This window comes from Erpetoichthys calabaricus, chromosome 8 (assembly GCF_900747795.2).
Source record: "Erpetoichthys calabaricus chromosome 8, fErpCal1.3, whole genome shotgun sequence".
Lineage (NCBI taxonomy): Eukaryota > Metazoa > Chordata > Cladistia > Polypteriformes > Polypteridae > Erpetoichthys > Erpetoichthys calabaricus.
The window spans coordinates 13,141,535-13,161,735 of NC_041401.2; the positions used below are offsets into that span (position 1 = coordinate 13,141,535).

The following is a 20,201-nucleotide window of genomic DNA, read 5'->3' on the forward strand; positions in this document are numbered from 1 at the left end:
AACACAAACAGGTTGGAATAGTTCAATGTGCAGGCATTAGGCTAACATTTCCTTCTAATAAAAAAAAAAAAAATAATAAAATAAAGCTTGTTTTATACTTATCTTCGACAAAATTGACGTAGCTGATGCATTCACTTTACTTTTAAAAGATGTATTTCTCTATAAGGTTATATTTTAAAGGATGCGTTGAATTTGCGGGTTCTTCTGTGATTATACGTTGAAGTTAAATCCGGGTTTTGCTTATTAGTGCATGGAGTAGAAAATGTCAAAAACAGAGGTAACAAACCAAGGGAAAATCAAATGCTAACATAAAGGTAACATGCTGAAATAGGAACTGTAGTATACAAAAATTGAAGATTATTTTTGTATTTATCAGGAAAATTGCTAATTTATAAATTTTACTTCACATATAGTCAGCCTAGAAGTTATAAAATTGTAAATTATTAAAACATCCCCTTCTCCACGAAAAAAAATAATAATTCAACACAACATAAGCACATGATTTTCCCAGACTGTCATATCCATCACGGATGCGCTTATTTCGTTTGGTAATTGGCCCAATCAAAAAAGGAGACACACGTGCACCTCTAAAATCTGGTGAATAGCGCAATTTGTTCTCATTACCAAACGGTATCCAAAATTTCAGCACAGAAGCAAATCTCTTACTGTGTAGTATACTTTTTCAAGCAGCATCACTGCTCCATAGTTATGGTTCAATTCATTACTAAACTGTGCTATCCGTACAACCACAGCGACCAAAAGAAACACCCGGTTCCTCTTCATCTACTAACCCTGTCCCAATCTCGCTTTCCATCATAGATACACACGCGTAGTTATGTATGAAGCAACTTACTTTGAATGTGGATGAGATCGAGGAGCTTACGGAGACGCACAGCCATGATGTAGCTTACAAAATGAGATACCTTCTATTTTCTATGATCCCTCCGAAATGCGAAACCATCTGCACTTGTGTGCTAATATACAATGTGAATTATATTTTGGCTTGTCAACTCCCTGGCCATAAAACAAAGTTTAATGGAATCACGTGCTTCTCTGCAGCCATTCATTGCGCGGCCCCATAGTACCATAAATAACCTTTAAACTTGAAAACTTGCTCGGTAATGATGGTTGAATTGACATGCCTGTAGTAGCATTTCAACTGAATGCATAATCCCACCATTAGCGGGAGAAAGAAGCAGTGAATATATCTGTTATAGGTTTGGTGTTTATGCATATCTATTTACTGATAAAAAAAATACATTAAAATTACTAGTACAATTTAAAAAAAAAAACAAAACGCAGTCATGTTGAAAAGACATCGCGCAAATGACTTCTACTGTGACATGTGTGGGAGAAAAAAAGTTTCCGGTCTTTTAATGATAAAAGCTTTTGTAGTCCTCCATGTGTGAAGGACTTTTAGATCATGTTAATTTATAGCCTTCAGGACCTGCAAGTTTTAAAGTAATAAAACCATAAAATCCAACTCCGTGAAAAACAGGCGGGGATTTGAGAACAAACAAGTGAAAAAATCGTCGAGCTGTAAATGGAAAGACAAAAGCTATCAGCGTCACTTGAAGAAAGTGCGGCGTTTGGGTGTCTTTACATAAATATGAGGAGGGGACCGACGTGCAATTAGAAAAGGAGAAAAGGGCATCAGTGTGCTGGGGAAATGTACAGAAAGTTCTTAAACATCAAAGTATATTTGTTTGTTTTTTTCAGGAGAGTCAAAAACAAAAGTAAATTGTTCTTTGAACTAGTGTAATAATAAAACAAATCATTTTAATCAAATACAATCATTAGAGCAAAAGCAAAAACGAAACTTCTATATTATCGGCTGCCGGTAATTTCCTTTAGGGATTCTGGAAGCGTTTAAATTTTGGAAGAAAATGTGTTTTCTTCAATACGTGGACCTACTAAAAATATATGGAAAGCTACAGGGCTTGCATTTGATAAAAAATTACAACTCAGGCTCATAAACCCGAATTATTTTTTTTTTTTTTGCATATTGTTTCAGTACTGGGAAGAGCAATACCATTATAATAGTAAATAAGTCGGAGACCAACATGTGCAGAAACTCTTGTGCTACCATCCCACCCATCAAGGACCGCCCCAAAGATCGTTGTCTTCATATTACGTAAGCACACGTATGATAGGCGGGTGAATAGGTGGATACGAAAAGCAGTAATTAGATAGATAGATAGATAGATAGATAGATAGATAGATAGATAGATAGATAGATAGATAGATAGATAGATAGATAGATAGATAGATAGATAGATTTTTAGCATTGAGTACTGCTGCTACCGTGCAATGAAAGAGTCGAACGCACACGAAAACAATCAAAAAACATTTGTGTCTGTGTGTACATAAATGTAATATATTTATGTATTTCCAGTATATGTATGTTTTCCTTTAGTATGATTATTTGTATTGTCTTATACATAAACATGCAATATTCATTAATGTGTCACACATCTTTAATTTCGTCCTTAAAATTAAAATAAACATCTCAAAATTATTTAAAGCAGAATAATTTTTGCTTGTGCAATTAGATAGATAGATAGATAGATAGATAGATAGATAGATAGATAGATAGATAGACAGATAGATAGATATCCAACTGTGCATTAATGTTTACATCTTACAGCAGGAATCAGCAGTGGATGAGGAGTCAGTCCATTAAAAACACATACAGTTGCACTTAGACAATTTAGAGTAGACAGCTGAGCTAATATGCCACCTTACGGGAACTGAAAGAAAAACACACATGCGGACAATGGAAGAACAAACAAACTCTGCACAAATTGTGGAGAGGCAGACATTCACACCTGTAACTTTTTTACTGCAATGGTGCAGAATACAAAATGTGCCATAAATAAGTACAATTGTTCATATAGAGTCATGAAATCTATCTATCTATCTATCTATCTATCTATCTATCTATCTATCTATCTATCTATCTATCTATCTATCTATGAAGAAAGAAGAACGGAGGATTTTGTTTACTTTTTTCTTTTTTTCATTTAACACTTGATATTTGAACACGTTTTTGTTGGATATGTTATTTTTACGTAAATATATGATCCTTTAAAGACTGATTAAAAATGAAAGTATCTATCTATCTATCTATCTATCTATCTATCTATCTATCTATCTATCTATCTATCTATCTATCTATCTATCTATCTATCTATCTATCTACGATTTTTTTCTTTCTTTCGAATCAGATCAGTCATCTGCAGTGAAAATAAAGAATAAGATGTAATCAATGTGTTCAATTATGAGTTATACCACATTATTATGGCTGAAATTGGCACTGTCACAACAATGATTTTTTTTCATGTTATTAATCAGATTTCATTCTACAATGCACGTATAAAGAGTGCGGCATTTTTAAGAAGAAATATCCGTCGAGTGTCGCATTGGAGTAAATGAAATATAAGGTCACGTGATCCAGCTATCTGACGTAAATCTCCTTGAATGTCCTCTGCAGTAGGTGACCGAGAGCGCTGAATGCCCGTTTATGGGATGCTTGTCCAACAGCGCCGTCTCCTGGATATCCACTAAATGTGTGTTTGTGTTTTTTTTCTCAAGATGTGATTTTAAATTTCGCTAAACCAAAAAATATCTTTAGCAGCAGGGATCTGGCTTGCATTTCAGTAAGCTGGTATTCATCAGTGTTTAATCGTTTCACACACTGTGAAGAGAGAAAGCAAACGTATAATAAACAGTGAGGCGGTGGTCTGATTATCCGGAGCTGAGTAATTTGTTTCGTTGTGATTACCAACGTTAAAATTAAGGTGCCAAAGTGGTTCTTCAGAACGATGCTGTAGGAAAATAAATCCAGTAAATATATTCGTACGCCGAGAGATAGAAAAGGCACAAACAAGCTTGTCAGACATGAGACTAAAGACAGTACATTATAGACTGAAACCTAAAATTAGGCAGACTTCAAAATAAAGGGGCCGAAATGGTACTTCGTTGCAATGTTATGGAGTCATTGTTGATCCCAAAAGAACCATCCACATGAAGGTTCTAGAAAGAGCCTTCTATTTAGATCCGTAGCAGGTATAATAAAAAAAAAACATGAACAGGTCATAACAGATTATGAAATACTCCGTTATTATTATTATTATTATTATTATTATTATTATTATAACAGGTCTCTACCTGCATACAATAACACAGAATAATTTCAGTTTTTCTTCATCTATTAGGATGCTGTATAGGTCGTCTACTACACAATAAACATTTCTGTTTTACTCACATATTAGAAACCTTTTCACAGCTTAAACATCCCATTTCATATACAAGGAACCCTTCCAATAATGGTTATTTTCCCAGCAATGATTCAACGAGGAACCACAAAACCCAATAAACTGCTTTGAAAAACACGTTATTTGTAACATTTCAGGTATTCACCCTTTCTTCAGGTTTGCGCTATTTTATCAAATACACTTGTTGCTACCTTATAAATAAACATTTAGTAACTTTTTACTTATGTATCTTTCCATAAAGTGCGTTTTTGCAATCTAAATCTTGTGTATTCCCTAATAAGTGGACTCCATGGTGCTTTTGTCGCTTAAGTGTCTTTGATATGTTTCCAAATAATGATCTACTTATCTTTCTAAGGACAATCTCCATAGCATCATAAGTATTTAGTTGATGGAGCTGAAACTGCTTTATTTCTACTTACAGGAGTTTCGCGCTGGGTTTAGAGTTAGAGACGTAAACTGCGAAATATGCAAATTGATTCACAGGTCAGACTCTTTAATTTAACATCACGAACGGTGAGAGTAACAATGAAAGAAATCAGGTTAAGCTACCTCCAAGACTATATATATAGTCTTATATATATTGGATTGGTCTCTTATATTTTCATATATATATGAAAAATAATACATTCTTATCTAACAAACCATGGCAGCGGGTACACCTCAAATGTAACATATTGCACCCTTTATCGTAAACATCACTTCAGTAAAATCTTTTCAGAAAGATTGAACATATTGTAGAATGTTGGACTTTGGACTCAACTTCATTCTTATAATACATATATCACATACTTTTCTATTACTAATTTCATCAAAGGATGCGCTCGTCCAAACAATCGTGTGATACTCAAAGCAATATTACAAAAATAACAGAAAAAATTACTAGAAGTTGAAAACAAAAGTGCACGGTGACTCATCCCCCTCCCTTTTTTTCAAACACGCATGGAGCGTCCCTTGCCGCATTGCAGTATATAAGGTTGTAAATACTTTAACAGCTGGCTGCCAAAAGGAAGTGAAATACTGCCTTTGTTCTGCAAATCTCACACTAGCAGTAGTAAAGTGGTGTTTCCGAACTGCAAAGTTTGTACTTTTACATTGTTTTCTCGATGTAAACCTCAAGATATTAAAATACCTGCAAATATCAATTGCTTGCTAAAGTGGTATACGTGCACATTCTAATAATTACAGAGAAGACCTGCTATGGAGAGCCTTACAAAATGGTCATTCCATGTTCTGTTTAAGAGAAAGAAAATTGTAAATATTCAAATAATCAAAGAATAACAGAGCAAAACTCAATAGAGCAAAATTCCGTACACGTAACCTTCAAAAAGAAAAAATATCCTTCTCACAATATACACTCATCAGCAGAAAGATTTCAGACAATTAAAAATCTAAGCAGTATAATTCAGCAACAACTGCAAAAAATTTAATAGGATTTGAAATTAGTGCAATTTTTTGGGGAATAGATAGATAGATAGATAGATAGATAGATAGATAGATAGATGTGAAAGGCACTATATAATAGATAGATAGATAGATAGATAGATAGATAGATAGATAGATAGATAGATAGATAGATAGATAGATAGATAGATAGATAGATTTTGCATAGCAGTCCACAAACACTTGATCACAAGTCATTTTAAACAAAAGAATTAATTCAAGAAATTCTTCAAGCAATCCCACATTTGTGCCAACATATACCAGTATGATTAGAGACTCTCAAAGATGGATACACAGAGTCGTACACTCAAAGAAAAGACGGAAGTGAGCCTTCTCTGTTCCATTGTGCTCATTTATTTTTGGCATTCTATATTGTGCATGCTAAGCCTTTTCTCAGATTCACACATGAAAGGAAATTAAAATCATTTTCATTGTAATATTTTTCAAGTCATAATTGAGCACATATTCTCATTGCAATGTTCTTCAGACCTCTTTGGTCTCCTTTTTCTCCGTATTATGTTAGCGTGCCATTAATGCCAAATGTTCATTTTTAACTAGATTTAAACGGCATTCAAACTCACTGACTGGGCAATTCTTTTTCCAAACAAATAATTCCAATGATATTCTTCAGCATGTTTGTAATATTGAAATATCAAACACCTAGCGGTGCTACACAACACCAAAAATAAAGGAGACATGTGGACAGGATCTATAAGTGCACGGTGACAGCTGTGAGTAAGAGTTCAGTTGCATTGACATTGCATTGTTAACGTTTACTTCCAAAACCATAACAGCATTTAAACTTTCAAAATATTACAATTAGCTAGATATTCAAAATATTTCAAAGTAAGATAATAATAATAATACTTATACTGCTAATACTAATAATACTAATACTACTACTACTATACTAATAATAATAAAAATGATTAAATAATAATAATAACCATCGTCATAATCTGTAAAGCTCTTAAAATGATCTAACAGACATAGTTTCGGAAATAAGTTTCGGAAATAATTATTCAACCTTTAACAATCTTAAGTAATCAATTTTTCTCCTCATTAATATAACTTTCTTGCAACATATGTACGCGTAGAACAAATACCTAAATGTTACACTTACCTTGAATGTGTTGTTTTAGCATTGTCCGGAAGTGACACAAATAATCCATTTTCAATGTTATCTCTTTTTCAGAAAATATTTTAGTAAGTCGCAAATTTCTTATCGACAACTTGACAAATAAACAACTAACTATGTTCTTTTAGGAGTGAGAGGGCAAGATGCCGGACGGAAACAAAATGAAGTCGTCGTACAGGTTACTGTCCTTTAAAATGCTAAACTATTGACGCTAAAAAGGGCAATATTAAGCGAGAGAGGACAGAAAAGGACGGGTAGAGGCGCTTTAACAGCGGAATGCAGGGAAAAAATCGCCAGGGAAATCAGGAAAAGAGCCATGAAGACGTTTACTTCATGCACATGACTCGAGCTATCCAATGATAAGCGAAACTTGCTCATAAAAAGGTCCATTACCAAGTTGTAAATTTTCTTCTAACAAAAAGGAATTTACTGCAATTCCTGTCGGAGTTGGAGCAGAATGGTTGAAAACGCCATCTACTTTCCCATGAAAGAGCACCGTGAACTTTAATTTACGTGTCAGCTGCTGCTAAATCGCAAAATAGATAGATAGATAGATAGATAGATAGATAGATAGATAGATAGATAGATAGATAGATAGATAGATAGATAGATAGATAGATAGTACTTTACAATTTAGTCTTTTAAAGTGATGATACAATTAATGATTATATATATATATATATATATATATATATATATATATATATATATATATATATATATATATAATTTTATAAAAATAAAATCCAGGTAGCAGCAACGGTTTATGTTTCCGATGCAATTTAAAAATGTATATTTTCTGACCCAAGTCCTCTAATTTTCTTTATATAAAAACCTGCTTTTTACGCACACGCCTGCGACAAACATTTCTGAAAATACAGTTGCGACAGAATAATTAGCGGTAACGTGACTCTCTGTTAACACATCTCTCCGAGCTTGCATTGTCGTACTGCCATCACCTTTATTTATTCTTGAAAATGAATCACACCAATCTAACGCTGTATGTAGATCAGAGTGAATTTATCGAAAACATCTACTGAACTGTTTGTTGAAAGTTATTATTCGTCAATGACTTTTAAAATCATGGTTCTAACAGCCTATAAAACCCCTTTTTTCAGTCAGGACGTGTTAAAGAGTGCAAGTGTATGTTTATAGACTTGAGTTTATATTTATTGAGATGCCTAAAAATCAAAGCCAGCTGGAAATCTGATTTTTTTTTCTTTTCTAAATGATAACAACGGTTGCGTATGTTACTTCTTATACGTCTCCCCATCTCCCGAATCGACTGCGGACAATGATGACTCCTAACTATACATGATTAAAATACAAGTAACCAAACAAACAATGAAAAAAGAATATATATATATATATATATATATATATATATATATATATATATATATATATATATATATATATATATATAGTATGATTTGTTATGTCTTGTTTTTAATTTTTATGTCATAATATAACAAAGTATCCTATAAATTTTATTTTACACCATGTATTATTTGATATAGAGGTTAAATTCGATTTTTCATTGAATACACAAAATCGTTTGGGGGATGGTAAAAAAAGTAAAATAAAATTTTAAAACCTACCCCATAGTAAATATAGACAGACAGACAGACAAACAGGAAAGGCACTGTTTAATAGATAGATAGATAGATAGATAGATAGATAGATAGATAGATAGATAAGGAATACAGTACATAAAAGATTACCATATAAATCTGTTATCGATAATCAAGTACAGCAATTGGTGGAAAATATTATAAATAAATATTTAAATACAAATTAATTCAATAAATATAAAGATACTGAAGGATGAAATAGTCACTAATGAGCTAGTCAGTCTTTAAAGTCCATACATTAAAGATACAAAACTTACACATTCGCTTCAGTTTGACGTTGTCGAAATGGCCCTTCAGAAGGATGCTATAAGGGAATCATATTTAGTTCCCAAAAGAGCCAACCACATAAATGTTGCAGAAAGAATTTTGTTTACTTATTTTGATCCGTAACAGATTCCATTAATAACCATGAATAGATGATAACAGATCAGATTTATGAAATGCCAATGGCTTCATGATTTTAAAAAGGCTCTTTTTGCATACAGCCACTCAAGTTCAGTTTATGTTTTCTTGGTCTTGGCTTAGTCGCCTACCGGACACTAAAGATTTCTTGTTTGTCCATAAACTAGGATTTTTTTCAAAAACATAAGGCACAATTTCAGTTCTAAAAATCCTCCTAAAAGAATGGTTGTTTGTTATGCAACTGGTCTACGATGAACCGCACGACCCAGTGAAGTGCCATTTTAGTACCGTTACATTTACAGAGTGTAAGCCAATAAAGCAATACGCGGAAGAAAAAAATTGGCACTTGTAAGTACGAACAGATAGATAGATAGATAGATAGATAGATAGATAGATAGATAGATAGATAGATAGATAGATAGATAGATAGATAGATAGATAGATAGATAGATAGAGAAAAAAAACGAACGGTACAGAGATAAAGAACATTTGCATAAAGAACATAACACAAAAAAATAACATTTTTTCTTTTACTAAGGGGTACAAAATGTTTTCAATTTCTCCAAAATATTTCTGTTTCTGAACATGCTGTTGTCTAAAACCATATTAGGTTTAATTTTTGATAATTGCCAACAACAACAAAAATGATCATGTTTGGTTTCAAGGTATAGAATATTACACATTAGAAAAAAAGAGAAAAAATACTGGTCATACAGAAGGAAAAATCATTTAATTTTGAATATATTTTTTCTAGAAAACACTGAATTTATATTTGATTTTTTTCCCCTTATATCTGCTTTGCACAGCGTCTTTTGTTATTCATACAAATGAAATTTCGAATATGTTGGCACTTTGTGAAAATAACATGAAATTTAGGTTTAATCGCATTATATTATATAGAAATATACATATACATCAATGAAAGAACATAATTAACGGTTTTACAGTTTGGGATTTTTTTCACTTCTTTAGAGTCTAAGCACGACACTGTTTCCAAATAAAGTAATTTCAATTGTGAACTATAAATAAATACATTCTGTCCTCAGGGTTCATTCGGAGGATTGTGTTTTTGGTTCAAGTTATTTCAATAATTTTCTTTTTTTTTTCTTTCAATATATATTAAGGCTTAAGGCATACACGTTATACTTGGAATACACCACATACCACTTCGGTCTTCGGTATATTTATTCAACCCATGAAATTTGTAAGGACGGCCTACTCGTGGCTTCATTTAAGGCACAATACATTTTAATGAGAAATTCAAGTGCATGTCTGTGACCCGATAACCAATTTTAAAAGAAGGTATAGCTGAATAAAGTCAGTCTGTCTCCTGCCCCTGTTCGCGTTGCTCGAAGCCGTCCCTCTCAGTTTTCACTCCGTCTCCTTCGTCTGCCTGCGCAGAGGGAAATTTATCTTTGTTGTTCTCCTTTTTCCACTTCATTCTTCGGTTCTGAAACCAGATTTTTACCTGCCTCTCGGTGAGACCTAGTACGTGCGATACCTCGATCCTTCGCTTTCTGGTGAGATAGGGGTTAAACAGAAATTCCTTCTCGAGCTCCAAAGTTTGGAATCGACTGTACGTTTGTCGGCCTCTTCGTCTGCCCGGAGCTGCGAAAAATGAGATACAGTTTATTTTAGACAACAGAGGTATCCGACTCATATCACCAGACACAATACAAAGCTGATGTCTGCGATCAATTCTAATAGTCATTCGTTATACAGTACAGTACAGTATTTTATTTCAATCCAACCTTGAGGTCTCATCCAGGGAAACATCTGAGAAGGCGAAGGGTTCTGATTTAAATGATCTGGTTCTTCGCCAGTATGACCGCTAGACGATTTACAGTCAGGATATTGTACCAGCTCGGCCTCGTGCTGTGTCGTAAAAAGCTGCTGCCTCTGTAAGTTATCGTATCCGTAAAACTTCGAGGGGTCACCGTGACACGCGATCCCACACGGATTCTGCTGGTATGTTGCATTCGGTATCGTCGAGGCCCCGGGATGGTAAAACTCTTGAACCTGAGAAGAAGGATGTTGGAAGCTCGCTCCGCTGCTGTACACCACCGCGTGCCTACTGTTTACATCTTGTGCGAAAGGATAGTCGTAGTACGTCGGACCTAACGTTTCCCCAGACTTGTACTTGGAATAAAAGGGATTTACAAAGTAAGAACTCATCTGGTCAGCTAGCTGCTTTCCAGACCACTGGAAATGGCCAACACGTGAAATACCCTTAAATATTCTAGTTTGTACTCATAGTCTCTACAGCAGTCCAGTGGCCTGGGATTTCTGGTGTGCAATATTATCGCAATCTCAAAAGCTCTAAGGCGGTCGCCTTTTAATCACAGCAGAATGAAAAGTTCACACTGCCTGGGAAATCTTTAGCTTCGATTTACATTTACTGTTCCCGAGGCAAACAAACTACCCCCGTCTGCTGTGATCTGAATATATTTTTGTTAAAAAAAAAAAAAAAAAAAAAAAGCTTTCAGATTGGGGTAAGATAATTGGCGGATTAATATATCACCGCGGCTGTACCACAATTCAATGCAACTGCCGGAGTCGAACCACACAAGTCAAAATACCTGCGCCGTTCCACGCAATAGCGCCATGCTAAACTAATTATGTGCATAAATATGTTCTCAAAGAGCTGGGCGAGACTAGATTCAAGGTCAAAAAAAATCCTTGACAAGCTGACATGCTACAATAAATAAAGGATTTGTGCCTAGACATTACAATTGGGGAAATGTACTTTCCAAACGTAAGGGACTGAAATTAAAATTACTTGCATTAACCTCTGTACAAATCTATCTATCTATCTATCTATCTATCTATCTATCTATCTATCTATCTATCTATCTATCTATCTATCTATCTATCTATCTAATTCGCTTCGGTCTCGTCATATCATGATTAATAGTATAATGTAAAAAAAAAGTTTAAAGTGCCGTGATATACACAGCTACAAATATATATATATTTTATTGTAGGACAAGAACGGTCATCCTTGACTAGTTGAATGAAAAAAAAAAAAAAGCCAACGTAGAAATAGTTCGGTTAATTACTACCTAATGAAAATCATGACTGTGAATACGTTTCCCATTATTTCACCCTTGGAAGACGCCCTTATGCTAAAAGAGGAGCTCAGGAGAGCATGAAGCTTGACTTCGATCTAGAATTTCAATAAGTGACCCCGAAGGGAAAAAAGCAGGAAATATATGAACGAACTTGATGGGAAATGCACCAAGAACCCGAGTTGGTCTTTCTATACGGCTTCTGCGGCTTAGTTTAACCTCATGAGGATTTATTTGTCTCTTTGTTCGTTTGTTTATGTATGTATGTGTATACTTTTAATGAATTTGGGAGATTGTTTATTATGTTTGGATTATTATAAGTTGCTTGCATAAAGGCGTCAGACAAATAATATAAAAAATTAGAATAAATATTATTTTATTCCATAATTTTTTTTAGAAACTCAAATTGCTTTGTATAATTAAACTTCTCTAAAATGGTACGCATGATTCAAATTGAATAACAGTGTAACGGCCTCATACTGATATGTAAAATTTGATATTCTCAGATCAAAAATGTAAACTGATCATTTCTTATCGAAGTGCGGTCTATCGGAGAGTCATGGTGAATATTTCTATACGGGGTTGTAGACAGGATATTCCTTAATGAAAAGAATTTGTTTCCTTTCAAAGCGATCTCGAAATGGTATAAGCTAAACATAAAATGAAGCGTTATTTAGTTGATGTATTAGTGCTGCTGATCTCATGAAATAAGGGCTGCTTTGACAAGCAGAAAACATGGGTGGTTCATTTAAAAGAATGGAAAATAGTCATGAAAATTGCTTTCTGTTTCGTTACTACATTTAACTAGAAAATACGTTTATCGATATGTATGCAAGCATATTTGGCAAATAAATATGATTCTGATCCTTATTTTGATTAAATGTGTTTCTGGTACGAGTTTGTTGACTTGCACAAAATTGTGGAATTACAATATTGTACACTTTTTTTTTTTTTATTCGTAATGTTTACAGATATCAGGCGGAAAACAGTATCTTTAACAATGATTGTACTTAATTATTGAGTATAAGCATAAAGACTCATAGAATAAAAGTAGCAACATGTTGAATTCACTGATGTATAATGTTTAAAAATGTAATACAGAAAGCAATGTCTTTTTCAATAACTAACCTAAATTATACATTGTGTAAGTGCATCCAATTTACTGATTTATAATTATTTAAAATTTAATGCAGAAAGCAATAACATTTTACAATAATTGTCCTTAATTATTGAATTTAACCACTCAAACCTGTACCAGTGCAATGATTTTACAGATTTTTAATGTTTAAAAATGTAATGGAGGAACCAATTATCTTCAACAATAATTTCATTATTGATTGAATATATGTGCAGAATTACAGAGAAAAGTATCATTACATTGAATGTACAGATTTATAATGTTTAAAAAAATATAATGCATGAAACTATTTTTTTCTGCAATAACTATCCTCAATACATATTAAGCACAAAGAGTGGTAATCAGTGCATTTGACGCCAGTCCAGATGTCTTAGTTTGTGGGCCAATGGCTCCCTCTAGTGACACAAAAGAAGCACAGATTTGAATTAAAATTCCATGGAGTCGTTAAGGTAAATATGGAGATTTAAATGTGGATGAATTGATAAATGAAAATAAAATCTATCTATCTATCTATCTATCTATCTATCTATCTATCTATCTATCTATCTATCTATCTATCTATCTATGTGTGTGTGTGTTCGTGTATGTGTGTTTGTGTTTGCATTTTTAGAACTTGTCAAAGTGATCTGATAGATAGATAGATAGATAGATAGATAGATAGATAGATAGATAGATAGATAGATAGATAGATAGATAGATAAGAAGTAAAATGTAAAATGCGCTTACCTGCGGACATAAGCAAGCCCTCGTTTTCACTTAAAATAACCATAAGACTTTTTTTTAGTCGAGTTAAACTGTAATAATATTACTAGCTTTCACAAGAATGCCTCTGAAGTTGCTGCTTCCTCCATCCATTATTGAATCGTTTTTAACTGCTGAGGCGTCTTCTATTTCAGAATAATATACTTGATTTAAAACATAAGTAATATGACAAACGAGAGGAGACCATTCGGTCGATCAAGGCTCGTTTGTTTAGCTAATAGCTAAGCTGTCCCGATATCTCATCCAGATCCTTCTTAAAGGTTGTCAGGGTTTCGGCTTCAAGTACATGTCTCGGTAGTTTGTTTCAGGTTCTTACAATTTCACCTCAGGTTTCCACAATTTCAAATCCCTATAGAAAGATCATGGACTATTGACAAGAATATCAAATCTCATTCTACACTCGTGACATCTTCGGGGACATTTCAATAAAAAATGCACTTTTACTCCTCCTTGCTTCCTGATAGCAGATCATTTATCAACGTGAAAGCATTCTTGTTTGTCAGTAACATACGCAAACACACAAATGAGTGGGTTTCAAAGGAGAGTGGACTTACAGCGTGCACCCATAAACTCATTAAAGCCAGACGTCTAGCCACCTCGATGACTTTATTGAACCCCATTCCTTCCTGTTCTAAAATCATTACAGAACAATAAACGTAGACTGTGAAAGAGCATTCCTGCTCAGAACCACTATTATCAGAATTGGACCCAAACAAAGCAGCCACAGTTCTGATTTTGACTGAGAGCGCCTCAAAGACGCGCCATTTCTTGCTCGCAGCACTTTAATCCCAGCAGCATTAAGAACAAGGGCGTTGAACGCCGCGGTTTATCTTTTCGCACATCACAATATATTTGCATTTGTTTTTCTCCCTTTACTTATGAATTTATCATTCTGGCGAGTTTTTGCTTGTTTGTATTTTTTTAAGTTTTTAGCCATTGGTTCATTTGCTTGATTTAAGTGCATAACATCATATCAATAAACAAAAAGCTACCTACCCAGTGAAATCGTGTTAAATGAGCTCTCTTGGTGTTAAAACTTACTCTTAAAAGTGTGTCTACGAAGCCATTGTTTCCATAAGTGTACAAAGACAATTCTGCTGGGTAACGGAACCTCTACTAAATTTGATCAATGGCAATAAAACAAACGACTTTTAAATTAATGTAAAAACAGCGGTGACTGTCATATAAATTATTGTGTGTTTATTATAAACCTGACACTGAGTCGTGGGCGTAAATAAAACTGTGAACACCACGCAATGAACACGGTAACGTAATGAACACAATATATTATCTGCGTTTAATTTCATTTGTATATTTCAAGAAATACTAAGCATGCATAACAGTTTTCCATGCAAGAATTACTTTTTTTACACTCAACATATATTGCCATACTTTTTTTTTTCATGAATGTACAATAAGACATGAGACTCTTTCTTGCAGCTTTCGAATCCGCCACATTTACAACATCCTAAATGATAGGCTAATCCTTCCTTCCCTCCAGCCCCCCATTCCCATCCCTCCAACAAAATTAAGGTCATAAAAAGCTTTTATTGGAACACGTAAAGACAAGTCCACAGATATCATTTATTTATTTGTAAATGTGGACAATTAAGATATTTTTTGTTACTGTCACATATAGAAAAAAAATTATGTATCGATGGATTGAAGATCAAATGATGGTGGTTTAATTCATGAAAGTAATTAAACGAACAGTAAACTTCAGCACACATTTCTAATTGTAATGAATTATGTGCATGTTTTCGGTCGTACCTGAAAATGGCGAAACAATTATCAGTAAGGTTTTAGCTTTACAAGACAAAATGCAAGAAACAAGACTCGAGATCGTGAAGTTTACATGGACGTTGCTCGATGATAAACGAGAATAATAAAAAAAAGAGCAACAGAAACCCAATCAAAGACAAGTGTATGTGACACACAAAGCGGGCACAAGTGAAAGAAAGGGTGTGCAGGTAAACATGTTTAGCACCATCACATACCCGGGTTTTTATTTTATTTAAAATTTTACATGCCATTTACGTCCAGATACGGAGCAAAATATATTGTAAACAACAAGTATTTTTAAAAACAAGCATAGTCCAGTGGTATTGTGGTACTTCATGGTGCCGCAGACTATTATCCATAATTTGTATGTTATTTTTTAACAATTGATACAGTTCCCAATGTAATAAAGAGAATTTATCTCTTGGCGGTGTGCATATATATATATATATATATATATATATATATATATATATATATATATATATATATATATATATATATATATATATATCGGCACCACATGTTGAATAATATAGCAAACACATACATTTTCTATCAAAAACAGACCCCAATGCGGCATGACCATTTTAGCTGCTAAACACGTGCAGAAAAAAAGAAAAACAAAAGTAAGAAAGAGCAGCGAATTCAAATTTAAAATCGTCACAGGAGCCCCTGGTTAAAAAAAAATATATATAATAATAACTGGTATCGACAGAGATGAACAAGTTCTTGAGGTTTTTTTTTCCTTCTTCTTCTTCAAATAAAAGTCCTTTTCTTTTCTTATTGCTGATCCTTAATGCCCTTTTCTTTATTCATTTTTTTCATCTTCATTCTTCTGTTTTGAAACCATATTTTTACCTGTCTCTCAGTTAGATTTAAAATTCTAGCGACTTCGTAACGACGGTCTCTTGTGAGGTACATGTTAAAAAGAAACTCCTTTTCCAATTCGAGTGTCTGATATTTCGTGTAAGGACAACGCTTCTTCCTCGTTGAGCGAGCGTGAATCCAGTTTGCCGCAGGATTGCCTGAAAGAATAAAATAAATAAATAAATAATGTCGGAATCAGATCAGTTAACAAAAAATGCAAGTTAAACCTGCGTTATAATGATGGTGTAAATTATTCTACAATATAACAATATTACATGAAAGAAAAGAAAATCCCTGTCTATTACGGCTGCCCATTTGACTTGTTTGGGAGGATTATGTGTACTTGCATACGTAATATGGCTATTTTATAGCCGCTTGTAGCTTTTCGGGCTGTCTGGACACTTTTATAGGTTTGTAAAACCTTCTGCCTTGCACACTGAAGCCGAACGTTTTCTAGGCTGTAAATCAAAGAGCCATTTCTTTTACTTACTTGGGTCAAGTTGTTGCTGTTTCTCGTCTTTGGACTCACTGTTGCTGGAAATGTCGGTGCTGGTGGGCTCTTTGGCTGCCTTCTCCTTGTTTTCTGAAAACGAGCCGCATGTGAAATCTGTAAGGCTGGGCGTCTGCACATCATACGAAGAGCACTCAGTTCTCTTGGAAGGCAAAGTTTCTGGCTTTATTCCGTAATGCCGGCTGTTCGGGTGGAAGCCGGAAAACGAAACGGAGCTGGACAGTGGATCTATCCAAGAGCGCACGTATCTGCTGTCCGCCGCGGCGAGGTGCGACTGATGCACGTAAGGGTGATAGATTCCTGAAACTGCAGCAGTGGGCTGTGGGTGAACCGAGGACCAGGAGGTCGAGAAAACGGCAGATTTGGGTGCAAAGCTGCAAGACGAAAAATCGGGATTGTCTCCTACACCTGATGGCCTCGAGGTCGTGCTATGCGCTGCTTGAGCGAACCTGGTCCCATAGACATCCTCCGTCTCGTGCCCTATTATAGAGTCAACATAATAGTTACTAAGTGTACCACTCGTGGACATTTTTGGATCCCTTCGCAGTCATATAAAAGGTTACACTGTTATAGATACCTTCCCTCTGAACAATCATAGTATTTTTTGCACTACATCTCCAGCCATTGGTTACAGCGGTCACGTGACGATATTTACCAATACAGTGAGTAAATCAATCCGCAGAGTAAGCTATTCTTAACTTCGACGTTTTATTCAAAGAACATCAACGACACAGTATTAATGGAAATAAAACAGCACATGTTTAAGTTATTCACAGTCATCGGCCACTTTGAACTTTTACTGCTGCAGACAGTGGGGGTTTGGGGACTATTTCTTTACGTCGACAGATTAATGCTCCCGTTTATTTCATAACCAGCGCCCAGGCAATGCTGCTCTGAGCAAATTATTTCAAATGAGTGTAAAATCTAACGAGATTTCGTAATAATGTACGGTGTACACACTCTGCTTGTAAAATATGTTTTTTATGAACTGGGCGTTTGCAGCTCCTCGTAAAGCCAAACGCAATAATTTACAGACGCGTAAAGAGAAGCCTTCCTTCTTGCTTTGTCTAATATTCGTATACACCTATTTGTTTACTTTCTAAATGTTTCTTAATGTAAAGATAATGCATATCTTGTTTCATCGTGAACTGACACGAACACACAAATCTCTATGCACCGACTGGGCTTCTTTTTTTTTTTAGACGACCACCGTAATGTTTTTATGTCTATCAATAAAAGGTTTATGAGGTGCATTTGATTATGCATTAATGCAGCCTTAATACAACCGACTCTCCTGGCTTAACCAAGTAGTTTTATACAGTTGGCAATACGCTGCGTGCCTGAAAACCCAAACTTGGCTATCTTGCCCTTGGATTTCTACATTTTAATTTATTTTAAAGAAATGAAGATACATTTTGCTCGGCGCGTTCGTGGCATTTTCTTGGCTTATTAACTTAACACAATGGAATGTTCAAGTCAGAATTAACACTCGCGCGCACGTACACATTTAAGCGTGGATTGTGTACGCGACTATTGCTCTTCGACTTCTTCATAGACATTTCAAAATAAATTCCTCTATAGTCACCCAGCACAAACTGGGTGCTGTTGAAACTACACATGCTTAAAAAGAGAAAGGGTTCAAAATCCTACCTTTAGGGATACCACCGAAGCCTCTCATTGCTATTGCGTTTGCTAGGGAAACAAAACGGTTTTAAGTCGAAGCCTAACTTTGAAAAACAAAGGCAATCAAAACCAGGCGAGCGGACCGCGAGTACACACTGCGTAAAGCTCTGGAACTAATAATTCGAGAGAAACTCTTAAAGGAACCTTGTGCTTGACTTTGTGTTCCAGCACCAGTGGACTGTTTCCTTCATTATTGCAAATTAGAGTCCTTGATGATGAGGATTAAGTAAATAATAGTATATTGTTAAGGTTAATTTGAGCATTGTGTCCCGCATCAAAATTAATTGATAGAAATGTGGAAATTTTAATAATACCTTACCTGTTTTTTGACTAAGACCTCTTTCTCGACGCCTTTTTCCTTTTTTATTTTGTAAACTTTATTTGGGAAGTATTTTCAACTCATCGTAAACTCCTGAATTTAAATTTTCGTGTCTCATTTAAATGGAACATAAATTATAAACAAAGTAAACAACAAATGTACAGATTCGTATTATTTGTTCCCACAACAGCAGCGTTAAGAAGTGCAAAGCAATACAGTGAAATTTATATACTCATTTTGCTTTGCCATTGTTTCATACCTAATTTTATCCATTTTTAATTTGTTTTTTCTTTTTTTTTACCTTTTCTTTGACACAAAAGGACTTTGAACTACGATCTTTGCATGAAAAATGTGCTATGGGAATGAAGGTTGCTGTTACTGCATTTTTAAGATGAAGTGTTTGAAATACGTATTATTTCAGGCAAAGGGCAATAATAAGGAGATATGTGGGAAGATGATGAGATTTTATTAATAATATCTATCTATCTATCTATCTATCTATCTATCTATCTATCTATCTATCGCTTCATTATACAAGGATGAATGTGGTAAATTATGCATATCCTTTGGTCAATTTATATTAAAGCACTTTAAAATTCTTTGTTGGAAACTTTGTCATAAATAAATGCATAGTGTTTATCTAATTGTATTTGTACAGTATACAATCATGTAATGAAATGTAGTTACTATTTTACAAGTAATCTTACAAGTACCGCAACTAATTTAAGGATACACTCGAAAGTTTGAAGTATCACGTTATTTTATTTCCAGAATCTTAGCACGATTGTCTCATTATGCAGTGTTCTTAAGAAAAATGTTAATAATGTGATCTATCTATCTCTCAGCAAAATCTAAAGTAACCCTACAATTTTAAGGATTGCTTTGACACTACAAGAGTTAATTTAAAACTGTCAGTTTTACTATGCTATATCTATCTTGAGTGGAAAAAAAAGATTTAAATCAATTTTAATTTCAATTTCACACCAGCTGTAAGCACCAAACTGTAAAATATATACGACATAATGTGTATATATGCAAAAAGTTATGTAAACAATCAAGCTATATGAGTATACATAGATAACGTGTATACATAAATATATTTCATTTATACCTAAATGTGTGTTATTTTATGTGTACATTTGTGTGTATTTGAATTCACGTCTTATGTATTTGTAAAGGT

General features: G+C 34.2%; 2 protein-coding genes across 2 annotated transcripts; both read right to left on the minus strand.

Moving 5' to 3' along the window:
* Nucleotides 1-9,602: 9,602 nt before the first annotated feature.
* On the minus strand, nt 9,603-11,360 carry LOC114655339 (homeobox protein Hox-D8-like). Its single transcript, XM_028806243.2, has 2 exons — nt 10,643-11,360; nt 9,603-10,499 (listed from the first exon to the last, which is right to left on the minus strand). The coding sequence occupies exons 1-2, from the start codon at nt 11,064-11,066 to the stop codon at nt 10,210-10,212; spliced, it is 714 nt and encodes a 237-aa protein (XP_028662076.1). The 5' UTR covers nt 11,067-11,360; the 3' UTR covers nt 9,603-10,209.
* A 3,770-nt stretch (nt 11,361-15,130) lies between these two features.
* hoxd9a (homeobox D9a) lies at nt 15,131-18,609 on the minus strand. Its single transcript, XM_028808161.2, has 2 exons — nt 16,999-18,609; nt 15,131-16,666 (listed from the first exon to the last, which is right to left on the minus strand). The coding sequence occupies exons 1-2, from the start codon at nt 17,546-17,548 to the stop codon at nt 16,422-16,424; spliced, it is 795 nt and encodes a 264-aa protein (XP_028663994.1). The 5' UTR covers nt 17,549-18,609; the 3' UTR covers nt 15,131-16,421.
* Nucleotides 18,610-20,201: the final 1,592 nt, after the last annotated feature.